At 38.2% G+C, this 17855-nt stretch overlaps 1 protein-coding gene across 1 annotated transcript in view; it reads right to left on the bottom strand.

Moving 5' to 3' along the window:
* Window positions 1-15815, bottom strand: part of Dys (Dystrophin) — a 1073030-nt gene extending 1057215 nt beyond the window's left edge. The window contains exon 1 of the mRNA XM_083123868.1: window positions 15521-15815. Coding sequence (XP_082979994.1) covers window positions 15521-15563 — 43 coding nt within the window. The 5' untranslated portion in view covers window positions 15564-15815. The remainder of the gene's footprint in view (window positions 1-15520) is intronic.
* Between the last annotated feature and the right edge of the window lie 2040 nt (window positions 15816-17855).

The following is a 17855-nucleotide window of genomic DNA, read 5'->3' as shown; positions in this document are numbered from 1 at the left end:
TGAAATCATATCGAATTATTTTGTATTCAAAATTAATCGAACTGTATTTTTCGATAAAAATAATTCCATCGGCCACTAGCATACGCAGGATTTGTTTTCCAAGGGGTTTGGAATTGTAAGGTGGATATTGCATAGCTGCGTTCTAGGGAAGAGAGGATGTATATAAAATACTAGCTGATTAGCCGGCGTTGCCCGGGTATTTATATATCTCAATCATCTATTACCCAGGAAAATAATGAATTCTAACTATAGTGCAAAATGTAACTAATTTTATTTCATCGTGAATGTCACCAATTAGCTTAGAGACTCTGAAAACTATGGATTCGACACTAATCTAGGTCATTTATGACATTTTATTTTTCACCCCCTCACCCCCATGCCGATAGGTGATGAACTTGAACCGCATTGGGAGTGTCACGAAAACTATGGATTCCACACTAATATAGGTCGTTTGCGCAACACAGCCTGAATGTTAGACAACCCGAGATACACTATCGTTGCGCGGGATTGCATAGAGTCACGGATGTCTATTTGTGCTGAATTTAATATCTGTCGTTTTGGATTACTTTTACATGTCACCCCTTCCCACCCCACCCCTAGGGGTGCCAGAGGTGTCTTACCGAAAAGTATTATTTCCAGATTGCAAGTGATACGTGTACCAAGTTCGGTTGAAATTCCTCCAGGCGTTCGAGAGTTATGCCGGAACAAACATACATACACACCCACCCACACACACACACACACTTTTTACATATACATTGCGTAATTACCATTTTTAACATTTAACATGTTTTTAAAGTTGTTCAAAGATATTTGGGGTTCATTTTTAGGGAGGTTAGCATTTGCCGCTGTTGTTTTTACCAGAGTTCTTTACTGCTTTCATTTGCAAATCTTGAAATTCTCAGAATTTCTGGAACATCAGCTCCTCCCTGCGTACGCCAATGCCATCGACTATTTAGACTGATTATTCGAACAAGTAATTTCTTGATGTTTTCGCAGAGAAAAATTGACCAATAAACTGAAACCAACTCAACAAAGTGCTAACAAATACGTTTTTATTAGTAAATGCGTTGTTAGTGATCGAGCGGATTTTTCTTGCAACGAACTACGAGGGGAAAAAAACTTTTGCGATCAATCTGAAGTTTCTTAACGACGCAAAATAATTAGGTGCATGCCTTCTTCCTGAACAGCAGCCAATATTTGATGGCTCATAAAGCCGCAGGATATTATCGTTTCTTAGAAACACAAACGGACTCTTGTTTTTCTTGGAGAGAGCTTCCTGATGCAAGGGTGGTTGGCAAATCTGGTTAACTTCTGGCCCGAAGGTCGTAAATTTAAGAAATGAAGACGTTAGGTTTGATCAGACATTTACAACATGGCCACAAGTTTCAAGGGTGCGCAGCGATAGTCGCAGAATTGTTATGTAAAACGCGTGATAGATTTGGTGGCAGGTCTTTTGACTGAACAGGCATCCTATGTGTTATAACTGTTAGAGTGTCAAATCAAAGGTTCTGGATTCGAATCCTCTATGGGTGTTGACATATTCATTCTTGAGGTTCCTTCCTCGTAGAATTGCTACGTCACTGGAACTTGTCGTGTCTCCCTATCAGGTAGATGCGACTATAATTAACAAAAGGGCCTGCTGATGGCATAACAAATGCCACAAAATAATAAGGTGCATGTCTTCTTCCTGGAGAGCAGTCCGTAACATTACTTGGTGGAAAGGTAAAAATATGAATTTTGGTTAAGTGTTACGTCCAGGAGGGAGGGGGAGTTGCCACTAGGCTTTTCTAGGCTATAGACTAGGGGTTGCAAGTCCAGGGGCCCTCCACAAAAATTAGACGCTGAAGGGGTAAAAGTGAGAAAGACCATGGACTATTACAATTCCTTAATATTGTGATAAAAGCAAAATAAAACATGTCAAATCCTTTTACTTGCTTATTTCATGAAAGATAGTAGAAGGAAGAAGTTTCTAGCGTTTTAAAGAGCTTCTTACATTGTAACCCAAGTCTTGTCATTGCTCAGAGACTTTTTGTCAGTATTTTACCATCAAATGCCAGTGGAGAGCGGTCGTTCAGTCTTCTAAAAATAATTTAAACTGCCCTCAGAAATTCAGCGTCGGATAGCAGACTTTCTAGTTTGACTTCCTTCACAGCGAATGCTGATGTCCTGCAAGAAATTTACTTTGAGCCTCTTATTGAACAGTTTGCTGCCATGAAAGCCAAAAGGAAACAGTTTTAGGCTAGTGTTCTCTTTTTAAATCTAAGTGTATTGTTTTATAGAAGCCTATTGAATAATTTTTAATCATATATATATATATATATAGGTATATTTTAAAGTTAACAAGTGCTATTAATACAGAGTATGCAATTAGTGGAAATGAAGTACCATGATAACAAAACTATAATAATAATAATAATAATAATAACGTCATCAGGCATTGAAACAAGTGATAGCCTAGGGGTCCAAAATTTTATAACCCCCCACCGGAACGCCAGTCTAAAAGCTCAGGAAATCTAGGCCAAAGACGGAGTGCGGTAAAATCCCACACCAATCCTCATTGGCACGCCACTGGACTGTGATAAATCGGGAAAGTGTATATTAGACCATAGTTTTGAAATTTCAGAGCTAAATAGAAAATTAGCGAACATTATTCGTATAGGTCTAGTGAAAGAAATAGACAATTAAATTGAGATAATGTTCACAAATTCAAAAATTTTAGTGATTCAATTAAAATATGCTCCTATGTGCCGCCAGACGTGATCTTAGATTGATTGTTTGGCGTTTGTTGTGAAGTTTCCTTTCCTTGTCAATAGTGACGTTCTTGCAGTAATGATCCTCCTATACCACCTATTGTTTGCATCCGTATCTGAGCACAGCAAATTCATATTTTAGTTAACTTACAAATTAATTGACTCCCAACATGTTCAAATTTTGAAGATAGTTTTGCAAAAATATAAATCCAAAACAATATATTAACATTTGTCTCTAAAAAAGATGATAAAATTAAATAACATTCTTCTTTCTGCACAAGAAATGAGAACACAGCCTCAATGAAGTGCCTTAAAGGCATAGTATCAACAAAACTGCCCTCTTGCGAGAGAATCCTAATGAACACTAGAGGCCTACGTAATTGCATAAAGAAAAATAATTATATTGTGACATATTATTGCTAACATGGAATAAGATTAATCTAAACAGTTAGTCTAAACCTATGGACCCCATATTATTGTGTTCTAATAATTTTCCATCATGTAAGCAATGAATACTTCAATTTGCTTCTTGTAGGAACGTGTACAGATTAAAAAAAGTTAAATGTGTTGAAAAACTGGTAGTTTTTCAAGAACAAATAGTGTTCTTGTCTCTTTTTTTTTTTTCAAAATAGTTGGGCCTCCTCGATGGCAGTGGTAGCGTCGTCGCCTTGTAATCAAGGAGTCCCGGGTTCGATACCCGGTGGAGGCACATAGTGGTTCGAATCTTACTTTAAAACTGTAGGTCCAATCCCGATTAGCCTTACTGTGCATAAAGTGGACTTAAAACAGGAACTCGATCAATCACTCAATCAATTTCAAAATAGTTGGCAACACTGACGGCGGATCTCTATGTACCAGTTCTCATGGATCTTCTTAAGTTGTGATTTGCAATGTAAGTGCAAGTGCAAGTTCTATGTGGTATTGTTACTATCGGTATAAGGCAACTGCATTCAGGCAATTAGTTCAATAGTACAGTCTCGAATCTTGACAAATATACAGCCCAATTAACTCCCGTTGACTGACAATTTTAGATTTTTAATTACCACGAACATTCCTTTCTTTTTGTTGTCATTTGTGTCACACACGCACCAATGGTTTCTTCGGAATGTTATACAAATTGGGTTGATAGTTTGGAAGATAAAAGACAATGTTCAAGATTTCAATTCTATTTACATATTTTGTTCTTGATCTGTCTGAATGCTTTAAAGTATTTTTGAGAAATTGAGATGCAAGAAAGAGAGAGAGAGAGAGACTAATACTAAGAGAAAGAAGCACGCGAGAGATTAAGACAAACGCAGAAAGAAAGAGGAACTGAGGAATATATTAGTGACAGAGAAAAGAAGATACTCGTAGAACCAAAGAGGAAACGGCAATAAAATAAATATTCAACAACAGGAGAGTGTAATCCACAAGAATATATTCCAAAAAATGATGAAGGAAGACATAAGAAATCTAGAAAGAAGATACAGAAAAAGGAAACCAAAGAGGATACAACAAAATAAGGAGGGAAGGAAACAAGTAAACCATTTTTCTTTTTCCAGGAAGGAGTAATTGATCCCTTGATCCTTCCTGTGTTTCTAAGTCAAGGAACTGAATCGATGTTGCTTCGTTACCGAACAAATAACTTCTAATCCATGATGATCTACAGTTTGCTTAATATTTCATCTGCCGCCGCTGTATCAAAACTACAAAATGAAGTAACAATTGAAAGGCTCGTGTGTAAAACATGGTAAGTGACAAAATGCAGGTTTCGAGAAATTGAAAATTGATGTTTCAAAAAAATCTGATTTACAAACTAAAACAAATTTCTAAATTATTTACAGCAAATATGATTCACTTGAATGTTTACTATCATACAAACATGATATTTAATCAGAATATTTTTTTTCGGTTATGCTACATGCGATTTGTTTGGGGGTTGTTCAATGAATTGTTGTAGTTACCATGCTTTACATGCAACGATGTTAGCAAAATGAGTGATCAGATACCGCTTTATTCAAGCTAACTTGTGATGTAAGTTCAGTAATAATATTTTGACAGACTTTTTATAGCAACCATAACAATTTGTAACACAAAAATTAAAGCCTTTATAATAATAATAATTATTATTATATTCAATAAACAATAACCTGAGCTACTTGTTGTTTTTCGAAAAAAAAGCCGTCTTTCGTTTTTCGAAAGAAAAATTATTTGAAAAAAAAACAACCTTTTTTAGTTTTTCGAAAAAAATCTTTCGAAAAATGAATTGTTTTTCGAAAAAATAATAGTTCGAAAAACTTTTTTTTTCGGAAAGCGATTTTTTTCGAATAACGCAAAACGATTTTTTTTTCTTTCGGAAAACGAAAAACCATTTTTTTTCTCGAAAAAACGAAAAACAATCTTTTTATCGAAAAAAACAGATTTTTTAATCGAAAAACGAAAAACCGATAAACAAAAAATCGAAAAATTTCATTGTCGGAAATGGAAAAACATTTTTTTCGAAAAGGCCATCCCTAGTTTAAATCTCTATCTTCAAAATAAAAATTACCGGCTCCCTTGGCGGAGTAGTTAGGAAATCGCGCTACGATGCCAGGGGTCCCGGATTCGAATCCCGGCCTGGACATGGATGTTTTTGAGTGCTTATTCATCAATTTCATCATATCATCACTCATCTCCATCTTCGCAAATAAGCCAAAAGTGACACAAGACGTGAAGTAAAATAAAGGAAATCAATGAAGACACAATTATGACCTTGTAACTTTCTGTTGTATTTTTCTTTAACTTGACATGTTTGTAAAGAATAATTTCAAATGTACACAGGGCTTAAGTTTTTAATAATTTTCACTGATATTTAGCTCTTATGGATTAAAATAGTTATAATTTCGAACCAAGAAGAATACATATTTGCAATATCAACAATAAAATAATTTGCTTTCATCAGTCACACATATCATAAATACAAAAGTTAATTAAATTACAAATACATTATTAGGTCCACCATAAAAATATTATAACTTTGAAATGCTCATTACAGATTTATGAAAGAAATATTTTATTAAAAAACTAAACTGTTCCAAATAATTGATATAATTCAGATCAAATTACATATTCCTTAAGTGTAATACATTTTTGACGTTGCTTGTAAGGCATGGTATCTTAAAGCAGCCTTAAATGCGCATACCCAATTAAACACCAAACGAACTTCTATGTGACTACAGTTATCTATATCTAGTAGAAGAAAAGTATGTGCTTCTCAAATAGATCGTAGTTCACATCCAGGTACGAGAGTAAAATTCAATTCGAAACTGCCATTATGAGCAATGCTGCATGTAAACAATGGTATCTACAGTAGATACCACGTTTTACATGAAATAGAATGTTCGTGGCCATGCACAGTTTTAGTTGCATTTTTGATTGGCAACCTCTTCATTCTCCTCATTCTTAGTTGGTGGTATATATTCCGGGTCATTATGGGAATCCTATATACTTTCTAACTCGTTCTCATCTTTCCTGTTGCCTCAATACTCGCGAACTTTCTGAGACACGTTGCAATTCAGTAACAGCCGTTTCGCCGCCATCTTTGCTACTTACCATACTTTACATGAAACAACTGGTAGATACCATAAATTTCAACACGTCTAGCTCTGTCATCTGTTGACGAAACGAAACACTTCGAGTACGATTCGACTCCATTTACGTTACTCCAAAATGACCAAAATGTCACTTACTATGTTTTACACCCGAGCCCTTCGATTGACACTGATAGTGATAACCAAATAATTTGTAAGTTACAGCGTTGATAGAGGGGATGCATTTTTCAAAAATTTGAATGTAACGAATTGTTACAAAGCAGCTGTCCCGTGCAAAGTCGAATAATAGCCTACCGTTCAAGTAATGTCCTGATTAAATTACCATTTTCTACGAGAGTGAATACAAAGTGTATGAATTTCATACCCAGTAAAGCACGAAAAGCAGCTAACGTATGCTGCCCTCCCATATTGTTTATGTTTCCAAGCATAACAAATCAGCAACGGAAATCGTGGTGGTCATATTGGACATAACAAGTGTTGCCAGCTCATATTCTTTAAGAAACGTTAAATTGCATACACAATTGTTACAAAATATCTTTGTTATGGTAAGGGACGATCATATCTCCCAACTATTCTGGACTAGAATAATATCACGAAAAGGTGCCTGAACGAGCGAGCCTCCGATAATAGTAGTAAATAATTTTTCAAATGGTACTTTTTTTGGTTGATTTATTTGTCTAATATGTGAACATTTTAAGGTAAGGTTATTTATCAGAGTTTGTTTTGAGTTCACTTAATGCTCCAGTAGGCTAATCGGAAGTGGTCTACAAGTTAAAGTGCGATCGTACCCGAAACTCCTTGATTACAAGGTGTTACCACATCGCCATCGGTGGAGGGAGGGGGGGGGGGGGCTTATTAAGGGTACTTCTTCTTAGAATCTGCCCCTAAGTTTCTGTAATTCATCCAAAGGAGAAGTTATCCAAAACACACATAGCTAATGTTTTCCATCTAGGCCATATTGAAGTGAATCGGAAGGTAATGTGGTCAGCACCACACTCCGGCCGCCTTTAATTCCTCCAGTTTAATTCCTCATGAGAGGCTAGACAACCCACAGAGCGGTTTATGTACCCAGGGTCTTCCATCAGGGGCGTTGCCACGGGATGTGCAACGATGGGCTTTTGCCCACAGGAAAATGATCTTGGCCCACTGCTCTGTCTACCCAAATTTCCTATATGAGAAATCTTAAGAAACATTTATAGCAAGGTAATAATCAAAAACAAGCAGAGGGATAAAGAGAAGAAAGACACGCACACACACACACGCAGAGAAAAGAGAGAGAGAGGAACAGGGAGAAACAGGCAGAGAAAGAGAAAAGCAAATTTAATAATGGAGAAAGAATGAAGAAGGAAAGAGAGAACGGAATAAGAATAAAAGATTTAGAAAAAGATGGGAAGGAAGAACATTAGTAGCCAGTGGCAAGGTAGTAGGCCCAGTGGCGGACACTCCACATACCCAGGGGCTGAGCGCTAGACGGTGTGTAGTACCTAACATTGTTGTCAACATAGTGAGTGTGAAAAGAAATATAAGTGTCACACATACATGTATTTACGTAGATGATACACATTTGAAGGTCTCTTGCTATCCCTCTTCCTAAGGGAGTGTTGCAATTTCCTCCACCCTTGAACCCTTCCAACCACTCTTCTCTGTGGTGGAATCCTATTGTACCAACGCGGTTAATCTTAACGGTGTTAAAATGAAGTGTGATGTACTTGCATTAAAGCAGCACCCAGAATTTCCCTCGTGAAGTTAAATATTGTATTTAAACAGTTCGCGAAGATAGAAACAAAGTTTAGAATGTAGAAAGATTAGAGCTAGTACCAAAAGAGGAGAGTTGGCAACAGGACGGAAATCTACGAGATAGTACTCCTAAGTGTGTTACCGTGCTATTTCTCCTCCCCCCTCCTTCCCCCACACACATATGCACGAGACATTTATAGCTGGAAAGCTCAATTTACAAACAGATAGCCCGTTCTGGCTTGTATAGCAAGAGACGACACATTTAGCACCGTTAAGTACTAAAATCGCTTATGAAGCTGAAGAAGGGAAGTAGTTTTTGCAATATATTTATGGCCACAATAAAATAAATTACACGGTCTGTTGCGTTTGATAGCTTCTGTGTACGGAATCAATTTGCACAGTTTAACCTAGCTGCCTTCCCTTGTATGACTACGATGCAAAGTACAATATTATTCTAACTTTAAGAAGCGACCAGTAGCTTATTTATCTTATACCCTGTCAAAATATTGCTATTTTCCCTCAAGCCTGTGCAAGTTTACACTCCGCAGAATTGATGTAGACATAAGAAACAGAAATATCCAAACCAGGACGCTTGTCTTCTTAACGTGTCTACGCTGACCATTCTGTCACTGTATCTGGCTCTCCCTATTACAGTGTTGAAATCATCATCTTCCTTTTCGCTCGTTCATTCTTCTTCAGTTTGTCTCGTTCATTCTTCTTCAGTTTGTTTCGTTCATTCTTCTTCAGTTTGTCCCGTCCATTCTTCTTCCGTTTGCCTCGTTCATGCTTCTTCCGTTTGCCTCGTTCATGCTTCTTCCGTTTGCCTCGTTCATTCTTCTTCCGTTTGCCTCGTTCATTCTTCTTCTGTTTGCCTCGTCCATTCTTCTTCTGTTTGCCTCGTCCATTCTTCTTCCGTTTGCTCCGTCCATTCTTCTTCCGTTTGCCTCGTCCATTCTTCTTCCGTTTGCCTCGTTCATTCTTCTTCCGTTTGTCTCGTCCATTCTTCTTCTTTGTCCCGCCCATTCTTCTTACGTTTGTCCCGTCCATTCTTCTTACGTTTGTCCCGTCCATTCTTCTTCTGTTCGTCCTTTCAATTCTTCTTCCGTTTCTCTAGTTCATTCTTCTTCCTTTCCTCTCGTTCATTCTGCTTCTGTTTCTCTTTCAATCTAAATATGTTTCTCCCTTTCAGTCTTCTTCTGTATTTCTCTATTTATTTCTAAACACCAGATCTCTATCCCCACCCCTTCTCACTGTGTGTTTTCCAGTAATTTATTCCCAAAATATCTCATGTAGTCAGGAGGGTGGGCCAAGATTATTTCACGGTGGGCTAGAGCCCACCCTTGCCCACACCATGGCGCCATCTACACAAGGACGATAGGCTGTAATGATAAATATTTATTGTCAGAAAACGTGGACGCGTTTTAATATGGATATTTTCCTTTTGTACGATCGACGATCGTTGCAACGGGACAAGTTCAAACCTGGAGGACCGCAACAATGCAGCGTCATTTCCATATGCCGAAGGTTAACCGCAAAATAATGACTGGGTGCCGGATCCGACCGCCATGATAATCCAGAAATTAATACCCGTTTGATTATAGCGTTTGGTAATGTCCTCATTAATCACTAGATGTCACTGGCGTAGGATTGCAAGAGACGTCCATTTTGTCAACGTTAATAGTTGCGAAAATTGAGGGGCTGGGTGGAATTTTTCGATAATATGGTACGGTTTTTTAAAGAGCGGATGCATATAATTATAAGCGATATCTATATTTTGGACATTTGATTATTATAAACACTCTTGCAGAATGTAGTGAAGTGGACAGTGTAGAAAAGATGAAAGATTTTAAGGGTGGAAGATATAATGTGAATCACTCAAATTCAATTTCCATAATCAGTGTTTAATCATAGATTTGATTTATTTATTTTATTTTATTTCGCGTTTTGTGCCTCTTGGCTAATTTGCGAAAATGGGGATGAGTGATGAAATTGATGAATGGACATTCACAAACAACCATGCCCGAGCGGGATTCGAACCCGGGACCCCTGGCGTCGATGTGCTAACCACTCAGCCACAGGGTCCGGCTGTTTAATCATAGAGAATTTCTTATTGCCGATGATTCGATGTAGTTTGTATGCACTGCTGTGGAGGTGTTTGGCATGGGTGTATGAAAAGGTGGGTTTTGAACCAGTCTGTAGACGCCCCTGGATATTAGTATTGTTCATTTCAAGTTACAAAAAGAAGAGAAAGCTTGTTAATTTTACAGTTAATTACAGAAATAAATGTCAGTATTCGAACAAAAAAAAAAGAAGAAAAAAAAGCGTTAGGTTGAAAAAATTGATTGTAAAATACGGGAACCAGGTTCCACCATTTAATACAAGGAATAAAGTTTTCGAAATTTCAAATCTAAAATTTCCCCCTAGCTTTTAAAGCTTTTTGTTGAACGAGATGTGTCGATGCTTTTCAGTCAGACTATGATTTTTTAACAAATTATGAAAAATGAGTTTGTTATTATTAGTTTAAAATAGTTATTGTTGTATAATTATAACGATAAGCACGATAATGATGATAATGTTATTTCTACTATTCTAGTTTCATCAGCCGGAAACGGTGCATTTTAAGCTTGTGTTACGATTTTCGTATCGGTCATTTTCTCGGCATTTCGCCTCGAGTAAATGTAAGCAAAAACGCAACACGGGAATTTGACGGAACAATAATCGTCGTGAACTTACGGAACTTACGGAACCACTAACTCGAAATCTAACTCGGTCAGCATCGTTACGAACGAACGGCTTCATCAGAAAGCGACGAGCAGCGCTAACACGTTTCACAGAGCGGCGAAACATCAACAGCGCTTGACTCAGGCACCAATTAAGACGTTTATTATTTGATTCTGCGATGTCTTTCTAGAGATTAATTTTTGAAAATCATGCCATGGAACGAATGTCATGGCCGAGGCCCATAGAATGACAACACAATACACGCACTTTTTCTCTTCTGTTCGAATAAACATTTACGCTTAGTTTTGTTTTGAAGTTCGCTTTATCCAGAGGCGTCTCCTGAACGCATCCGGTGCATGTTGCGCATGCGTCAATTGTGGGAAAAAGGACAGCTTGCTCTGCGACGACATTAATGAGCACTTCTACATTCTAATATCTTCATATAGGAAGAATGCATGCGTCAATTGTGGGAAAATAATTATTACTTTCTTTCACTTCAGATCCAAGAAATGTAATATAAGCTTAGTTGAGCGCTCTCGTGTAAAATAAATACTTCTCCTATATGAAGAAATTAGAATGTAGAAATGCTCATTAATGTCGTCGCAGAGCAAGCTGTCCTTTTTCCCACAATTGACGCATGCGTTCAGGAGACGCCTCTGAATAGACTAATCGGAACTGGACCTACTGTTTAAAATAGGATCCGAAGTACTATGTACAGTCAACGGCAATAACAATGAGACAGCTAGATCCTGAAATACCACGTTCCCTGTAATGCGTTGTGTGTGTTGCCTAAGCCTACGGCTACAAGTCGATAGCAACTTTTCTATAGAAAGTTGATCTATCGCCGTGGAATTAGGAAACACACGTAACTAATGCAGGGAAGCGGGTATTTCAGGATATAGGTGTCCCATGTTTATTGCCGGTGACTGTACCTCCACCGGATATCGGACATGGGACCCCTTGATTACAAGGCGACGACGTTTCCACTACGTCATCGGGGAGGCCCTTACATACACACCCACCCGGCACACACATATACAGTACATAGCCTACATGCACACACATACATATGTACATCGTACCTATTCACACACACTCACAGCTAGATACATATATGTAGTGGTGTAGTCATGCCAAGTGCCGACCCCCCCCCCCTTCCCTTCCGCGGGTACATTTTATGTAACCAGACGAAACTGATGAAGGGATGCTCACAAGAACATCCACGCCATGACTCGAACCTGGAATATTTGGTGAGGAAATCGTAAATCGACCAGTCAATGCACTCAGCCGGTAAAGGTGTAGTATGACTACACATTTAATCACGGCAACGGTAAGGTTAGGTTAGGTTAGATGTGGACTTTTAGAAGAAAGTTATCACCAGTGAACACTCCTAACCTAACCTAACCTAACCTTACCTACGTGAAAGTAAAATAAAGCATACATACAAAGGATCAGTCCTTCCGATTTTCGTATGTCGAGAATGTGGATACATACTGTAGTCAGCCATCCAGACGAAGTAATGCGAGATCCAAGAACTGTAATGCAACACCACCGACGCAATTGACAGTGTCTGAACCAACGTTTGTTTCAGTACAATTCCATTCCTTAAAGATGCTTAGAATCTCAGAAAAATTGTGACGTGGACAGTTTTATTTGTAATATTTAGGCAGTCTACTCTACTACAGACACTATCCAGACCGGCAAAAGATATTTCTTTTTATACTTTACACTTACCCTTGTGTGCTCCATTATCCTTTCCTGTTCTTGGCATTTTGCGTCGCTTTTCTGCATCTATAGCCTGTAGACTATAGGTCAATCACAACTATAAGGATGAATGATGAGTTGAAGGACCCGTGATTTTGTAGCGTGTTAGGCTAATTCACCAAGGAGACCAGCAGTGTTCGGAAAGTTACTTTTCCAAAGGTAACTTGTAGTTACAGTTACTTGCTTAAAAAAGTAACAGTTACAGTTACTCATTTTAAAAAGTAACTTACTTACAGTTACTTTTCACTGGACATTTTCTTGCAAACAAATTACACAAAATCGATTACTAATTGTAATAAGAAAAGAGGAAAAAAGTATGGATGCTGCTTACACAAGGTGGACAATTATGAGGCCACAGATGAACAAACTACAGGAACGAGACCCACTTCACAGCACACAACTGACAGCAATAGGAAAGAATCATTCTCCTAATCTCATCTTCCTGCTTCTGGGAAATCCCTTCCGAGGTATGCATATCGCTTTAGAATTGAGGACTACCAAACGAAAGATGAAACATACGATAAACCTTTCACCCTGAAATGCCTGGAACCCAGAGCCTACCGACTGGCCACGGACAGGAGACAAATTTAGTTCAACAACTTTCTCTTTTCCTCTTCTATTGTTTGCAGGAATTAATGTAACAAAGGATGAACATTTGTATCACAGCAGAAACTAGTAGTTTCTCGATGGTTCTGGTTCATTTAAGTCCTAAATCATCAATAATTTACGACACTTATATAGCAACTTAAGTGTCATGAAGTAACTCTAAATGTAACTGCAAAGTTGAATCGTTACTTCTATTGGAAAAAGTAACTCTGTTACAGTTACAGCTACTTGGTCATAAAAGTAACTAATTACAGTTACAGAAAATTAACTGTACTTGTATCTAGTTACTTCCAAACACTGAAGACCAGCTCCTAGAGAATTTGTACGCGTTAATTCAAGAACCGCAATTTGAATAAAGAAACTTCAATCCAGGATACCTGCTGACTAAAAATGCATTACTACAGTATAGGCACAGTCCCGATGAATCTGAGGAAACGTGGTACCCTTAACCCTCTGTACCCTGCTAAAAAGTTAAAATTTTGGCATGGTTTATGAAGATTATGTTGTTTATGAACGTGTTTCCTTGTATTTAGGTCGAGGAGATGTGTTATTGTGACATAAAGTACCTTTGTTACCTTAACCTGAAGCAGCCCAGCCCGAAGGCTTCGCACAAATGAATATAGCACCCAAAACGACAATCCAAAACAACTGCAGAAGGGACGTTGCCGTTCGCTTCATAAACCCAAAATATTACTGATGAAAGTCAATAAATTTACAATAAACATCAATTATTTTTACATTAAAATACTTTATAAAAGAAAGTCAAACACAAAGGACTGAAAACTTACAAAGCCAAAACAGAATTGACACTATTGTGTTAGATTATTGGTGTTTATAATATTTACCTTGTTAGCTTAGGAGTGCTAAGTTTGGGACGTTATCATTCTCACGTGTGTCTACTCTATTTGAGTGTGCATATAACAGGTTTTTACTAATAGTACTCAGATATGGGAGGCTTTCTGTGGTTTTACGTCTTAAAAAAACATTTTATGTTACATAAAAATCTCAATCTTTATGGGACCGCAGCCTATAAATTAAAAAAAACTCTATGCTCCGATCGCAACAAATTTACTCGCAAATACCATTTCTATTTTTTAAACGTTATACGGGTGTACCAAAATTCCCATTACCCCCCCCCCCCCCCTTTTTGAATTGTAGACAAACCTGCAAAATGTTATTTTAACAGCATGCGTATGATGAGAGGATGGTATACCATTAAATCAGACCAATGACCACTATTTACTCCAGAGGGTCTGTGTGCACACCGCCATTTTCATGGCACAGTATTATTTGCCTCCAGTTGCGATGTGAAATCCTCCGTAACATAAGATGTCAGATCTGGATTTCGGGGTGGCCATTTGATGAGAATTCCTCAATGATGTGTTCAGAGACAAACGGTTTGGACAAGGATAGCCAAATTTACCAGCACCTTTAAAATGGCCACCCCGAAGTCCAAATCTGACATCTTGTGATAATGCGATATGGGGGCACATCAAACAGAAAGTCGGCCATAATCGTTATCAGAAAACTGAGGAACTTCAAGAAGCTGTTCGCAGTGCGTTTGTTTCCTTCACGCCAGCCAAGTTACGGAGGATTTCACATCGTACCTGGAGGCGAATAATACTGTGCCATGAAAATGGCGGTGTGCACACAGAGTAAATGGTGGCCATTGGTCTGATTTAATGGTATATCATCGGAGCATGGAGTTTTTCTTTTTTAATTTATAGGTTGCGGTCCCATAAAGATTGAGATTTTTATGTACCATAAAATTTTTAAGACGTGAAAACCATAATTAAGCCACAAAAAGCCTCCCATATCGGAGTACTATTCGTAAAAACCTGTTATATGGGACTTTTGGTACACCCTATATATTAATATTACCCTTAAAATTAAATGCTAATAAATAAACTATGGCATAATCATACACAGTAATAGTTCGATTATATCTACGGTTCTTGACAAACATTAAATTAGTTTAAATTAGTTGGCAACCACTAGATCTAATAAACTTTCCAGTTTCCTCAGGTCAACATCATTAAATTAATTTGGTAACTACTGATTTTCACTGGCATGCTGCATTTTGAACACTGAACAAATGCAGGGCCTCCACGATGTCGCAGTGGAGGCGTCGTCATATTTTAATCAAAGAGTTCTGCATTCGATACCCAGTCGAAGCACTTAGCCGTTCGGATTCAACTCTAAATTCTAGGTGCAGTTCTGATTAACCAATCTAGCCGCGACCCGGCAATTGAGAAACAACTGTACAGATGGCGATGTTTTTTTGATTGGCTCTCGTCGACAGGAACACAAAGAGCACAACAATGAAAACAGTACAAATACTAGACAGAGAATCAAAAGAATCTACGTTACATTTCAGCTTTCCGATGTTGAGAGTGAAGTAACTTCCAGCCATTGATGTTTCCTTGGTATCGTCAATCTTCCATAAAATGCTCTGCACAAGGTTGCCGTTTAGAACACGTTAACAGAAACATCAAGGATTCCAAACACACCACCCGACATGCATACACATAACACACGCGCACCATGAATCTAAAAAACTCAAGTACTCCTCGTCACTTTTTCCCTCACTGACACACTCACACACACTACTCGCCTCCTGCCAGTGCAAGAAGGCAAAACAGGATAAAAAGAACGACTGAACGCACCAGTGCACACCTGACTTCTCCCCCTCTCCCACCTGTTGAAGTTACATCGCTTTGGCGGATGTGACGACAGAACCCAACCTTCACAATTTTATTCCGTTCGTGCTTCCAGTAGGCTCGTCTTTCTTGTCTCTCAGTAACAATTATACTTCTGCATAATTCTTTCTTTCTTCCCATGTGATTTGGTTATCTTCATAGGAACGTTCCCACTGACAAACAGCCAGAAAAGGAGTTCTTTCACACAGAGAAAGTGTATCTTGAAGAACATGTACGTTGAACAAAAGTGTTAAAATATACGAGGTGCATTCAAAAAGTAACAGACCATTAGAGATCAAATTTATTTTGAAGAACATGTACTTAGAGCACACCAAATGACAATATATATGAGAAGTATTCAAAATGTAACAAACCACTAGAGGTGAAGTTTGTTTTGTTTTGAAGAACATATACTTAGAACACACACAATGCCAAAATATACGAGGAGTGTTTAAAAAGTAGCAAACCACTAGAGGTGAAATTTGTTTTGTTTTGAACAGACTGGAAACTGCATTCTGGCAGGCTGACAAGTAACGAGACTCTGGTGCTTGAACGGGCCCACAGTCAAGATAATCCTCCGTTGAATTGTGTGGTATTCTCAGATTTTATCATTGGTATGGAGGCTCCTCCTCAGATATTTTACAAAGAGTTCATCTCTTCAAGACGACTCTTGACCAAGATATTCACGAAAACTGTTCAATATGTTTTGTTGTTTAAAACGCTGCAAAAAGTTAACAAAACCATTATAATTCAATTTCATGATCACTAAATTACTTTATTATTGCTGTTTGCTCATGTGAGACAACCGGCACTATCTTCACCGGGAATTAGTCATGGGAACCCATGATTGTGACTCCTTTTTTAATTGTATTTTATTATAGTACGATACAGTCCGTGGCTAAGAGGTGGAAATAGACGTTCCTTTCTGAGGGTCCCTTCATCAATCATCTTCATTATCGCTATTAGCCTAAAGGGGGGGGGGGACAAATAATTTTTAATGGAATGTAGAAGTAATAGTTGACCCATAATATTTGTAAAATGGGGTATTCTCGGCGATTTTAAAGGGGATTTGGGGGAATTTGAGAAATACGTTAGGGACACGACTATGGGTCCAGGGTGGGCTAAAGCCCCTTTTGTCCCCTCAGTTTTTTTAAAAAAAACATTCTGACTAATAGTATATTATTTATCACAACACAACATATTGCATTAACTTTTTGTCCTTGTCATCTGCCACTCTAACATCTTGACTACCCTCCTAAGTTTTCCTGGTGGTGTCACTGCTTACCATTTTCTCACGCTGGGCCCGGCTTCTTCCGAACCTTTACACTGCCGTGTTCCCCCGAGTCCGGTAGTTTTCTTGTTTTTGAATTTCTAAGTCCACTTTATGCTCAGATAAGCTAATCGGGACTGGGTCTACAATTTTAAGTGGGAACAGAACTACTATGTGCCTCCGTCGGTTATCGAACCAGAGGCTCCTCGATCACAAGACGCAAATGCGCAGAGTGTACCGAAAACCTGTTGCAGTGCCCCCCCAACACTTTTTGCCACTTTTGCTCCCAAACTATGATAAACCTTACGTATCAAGGGAAAGTAAACTTTTTTGCCGCCCTCCCCAGTTTTGGAACCCAATCACCGCCATTGGTAGCGGGTTAACTAGATTTGTGAAGAGTTTTATTATTTTATAGTATTTTCAATACCTAAAAGTCTAGTTTGTGCTTTGCAATTCCTTTGTAATTTTGAGACACAGCTTCTTGGCCCCCGATTGCGATAATTCTTGACTAATGTGTATCATCTCACGGTGTACATTCGTAACCAAGTCAAGAAATCTTTTATTGTTCACTATTATCTCCAAAACAATGCAATAAATCAAATATAGACGACCCACGGCACTATCCTTCTGGCGAATTCGCTCGAAAAGCAAACTTGTTTCTTTTCGGTGGTTTGTGAAACACTGCCAGGCACCCCAGAGTAGATCAGTTCCAACTTGACCGCCCACATTTATTTAG

Source organism: Lepisma saccharinum, chromosome 6 (genome assembly GCF_977018435.1).
Source record: "Lepisma saccharinum chromosome 6, izLepSacc3.1, whole genome shotgun sequence".
Lineage (NCBI taxonomy): Eukaryota > Metazoa > Arthropoda > Insecta > Zygentoma > Lepismatidae > Lepisma > Lepisma saccharinum.
The sequence above is the reverse complement of the archived record's forward strand: the minus strand, read 5'-3'. Positions and strand labels throughout refer to the sequence as shown.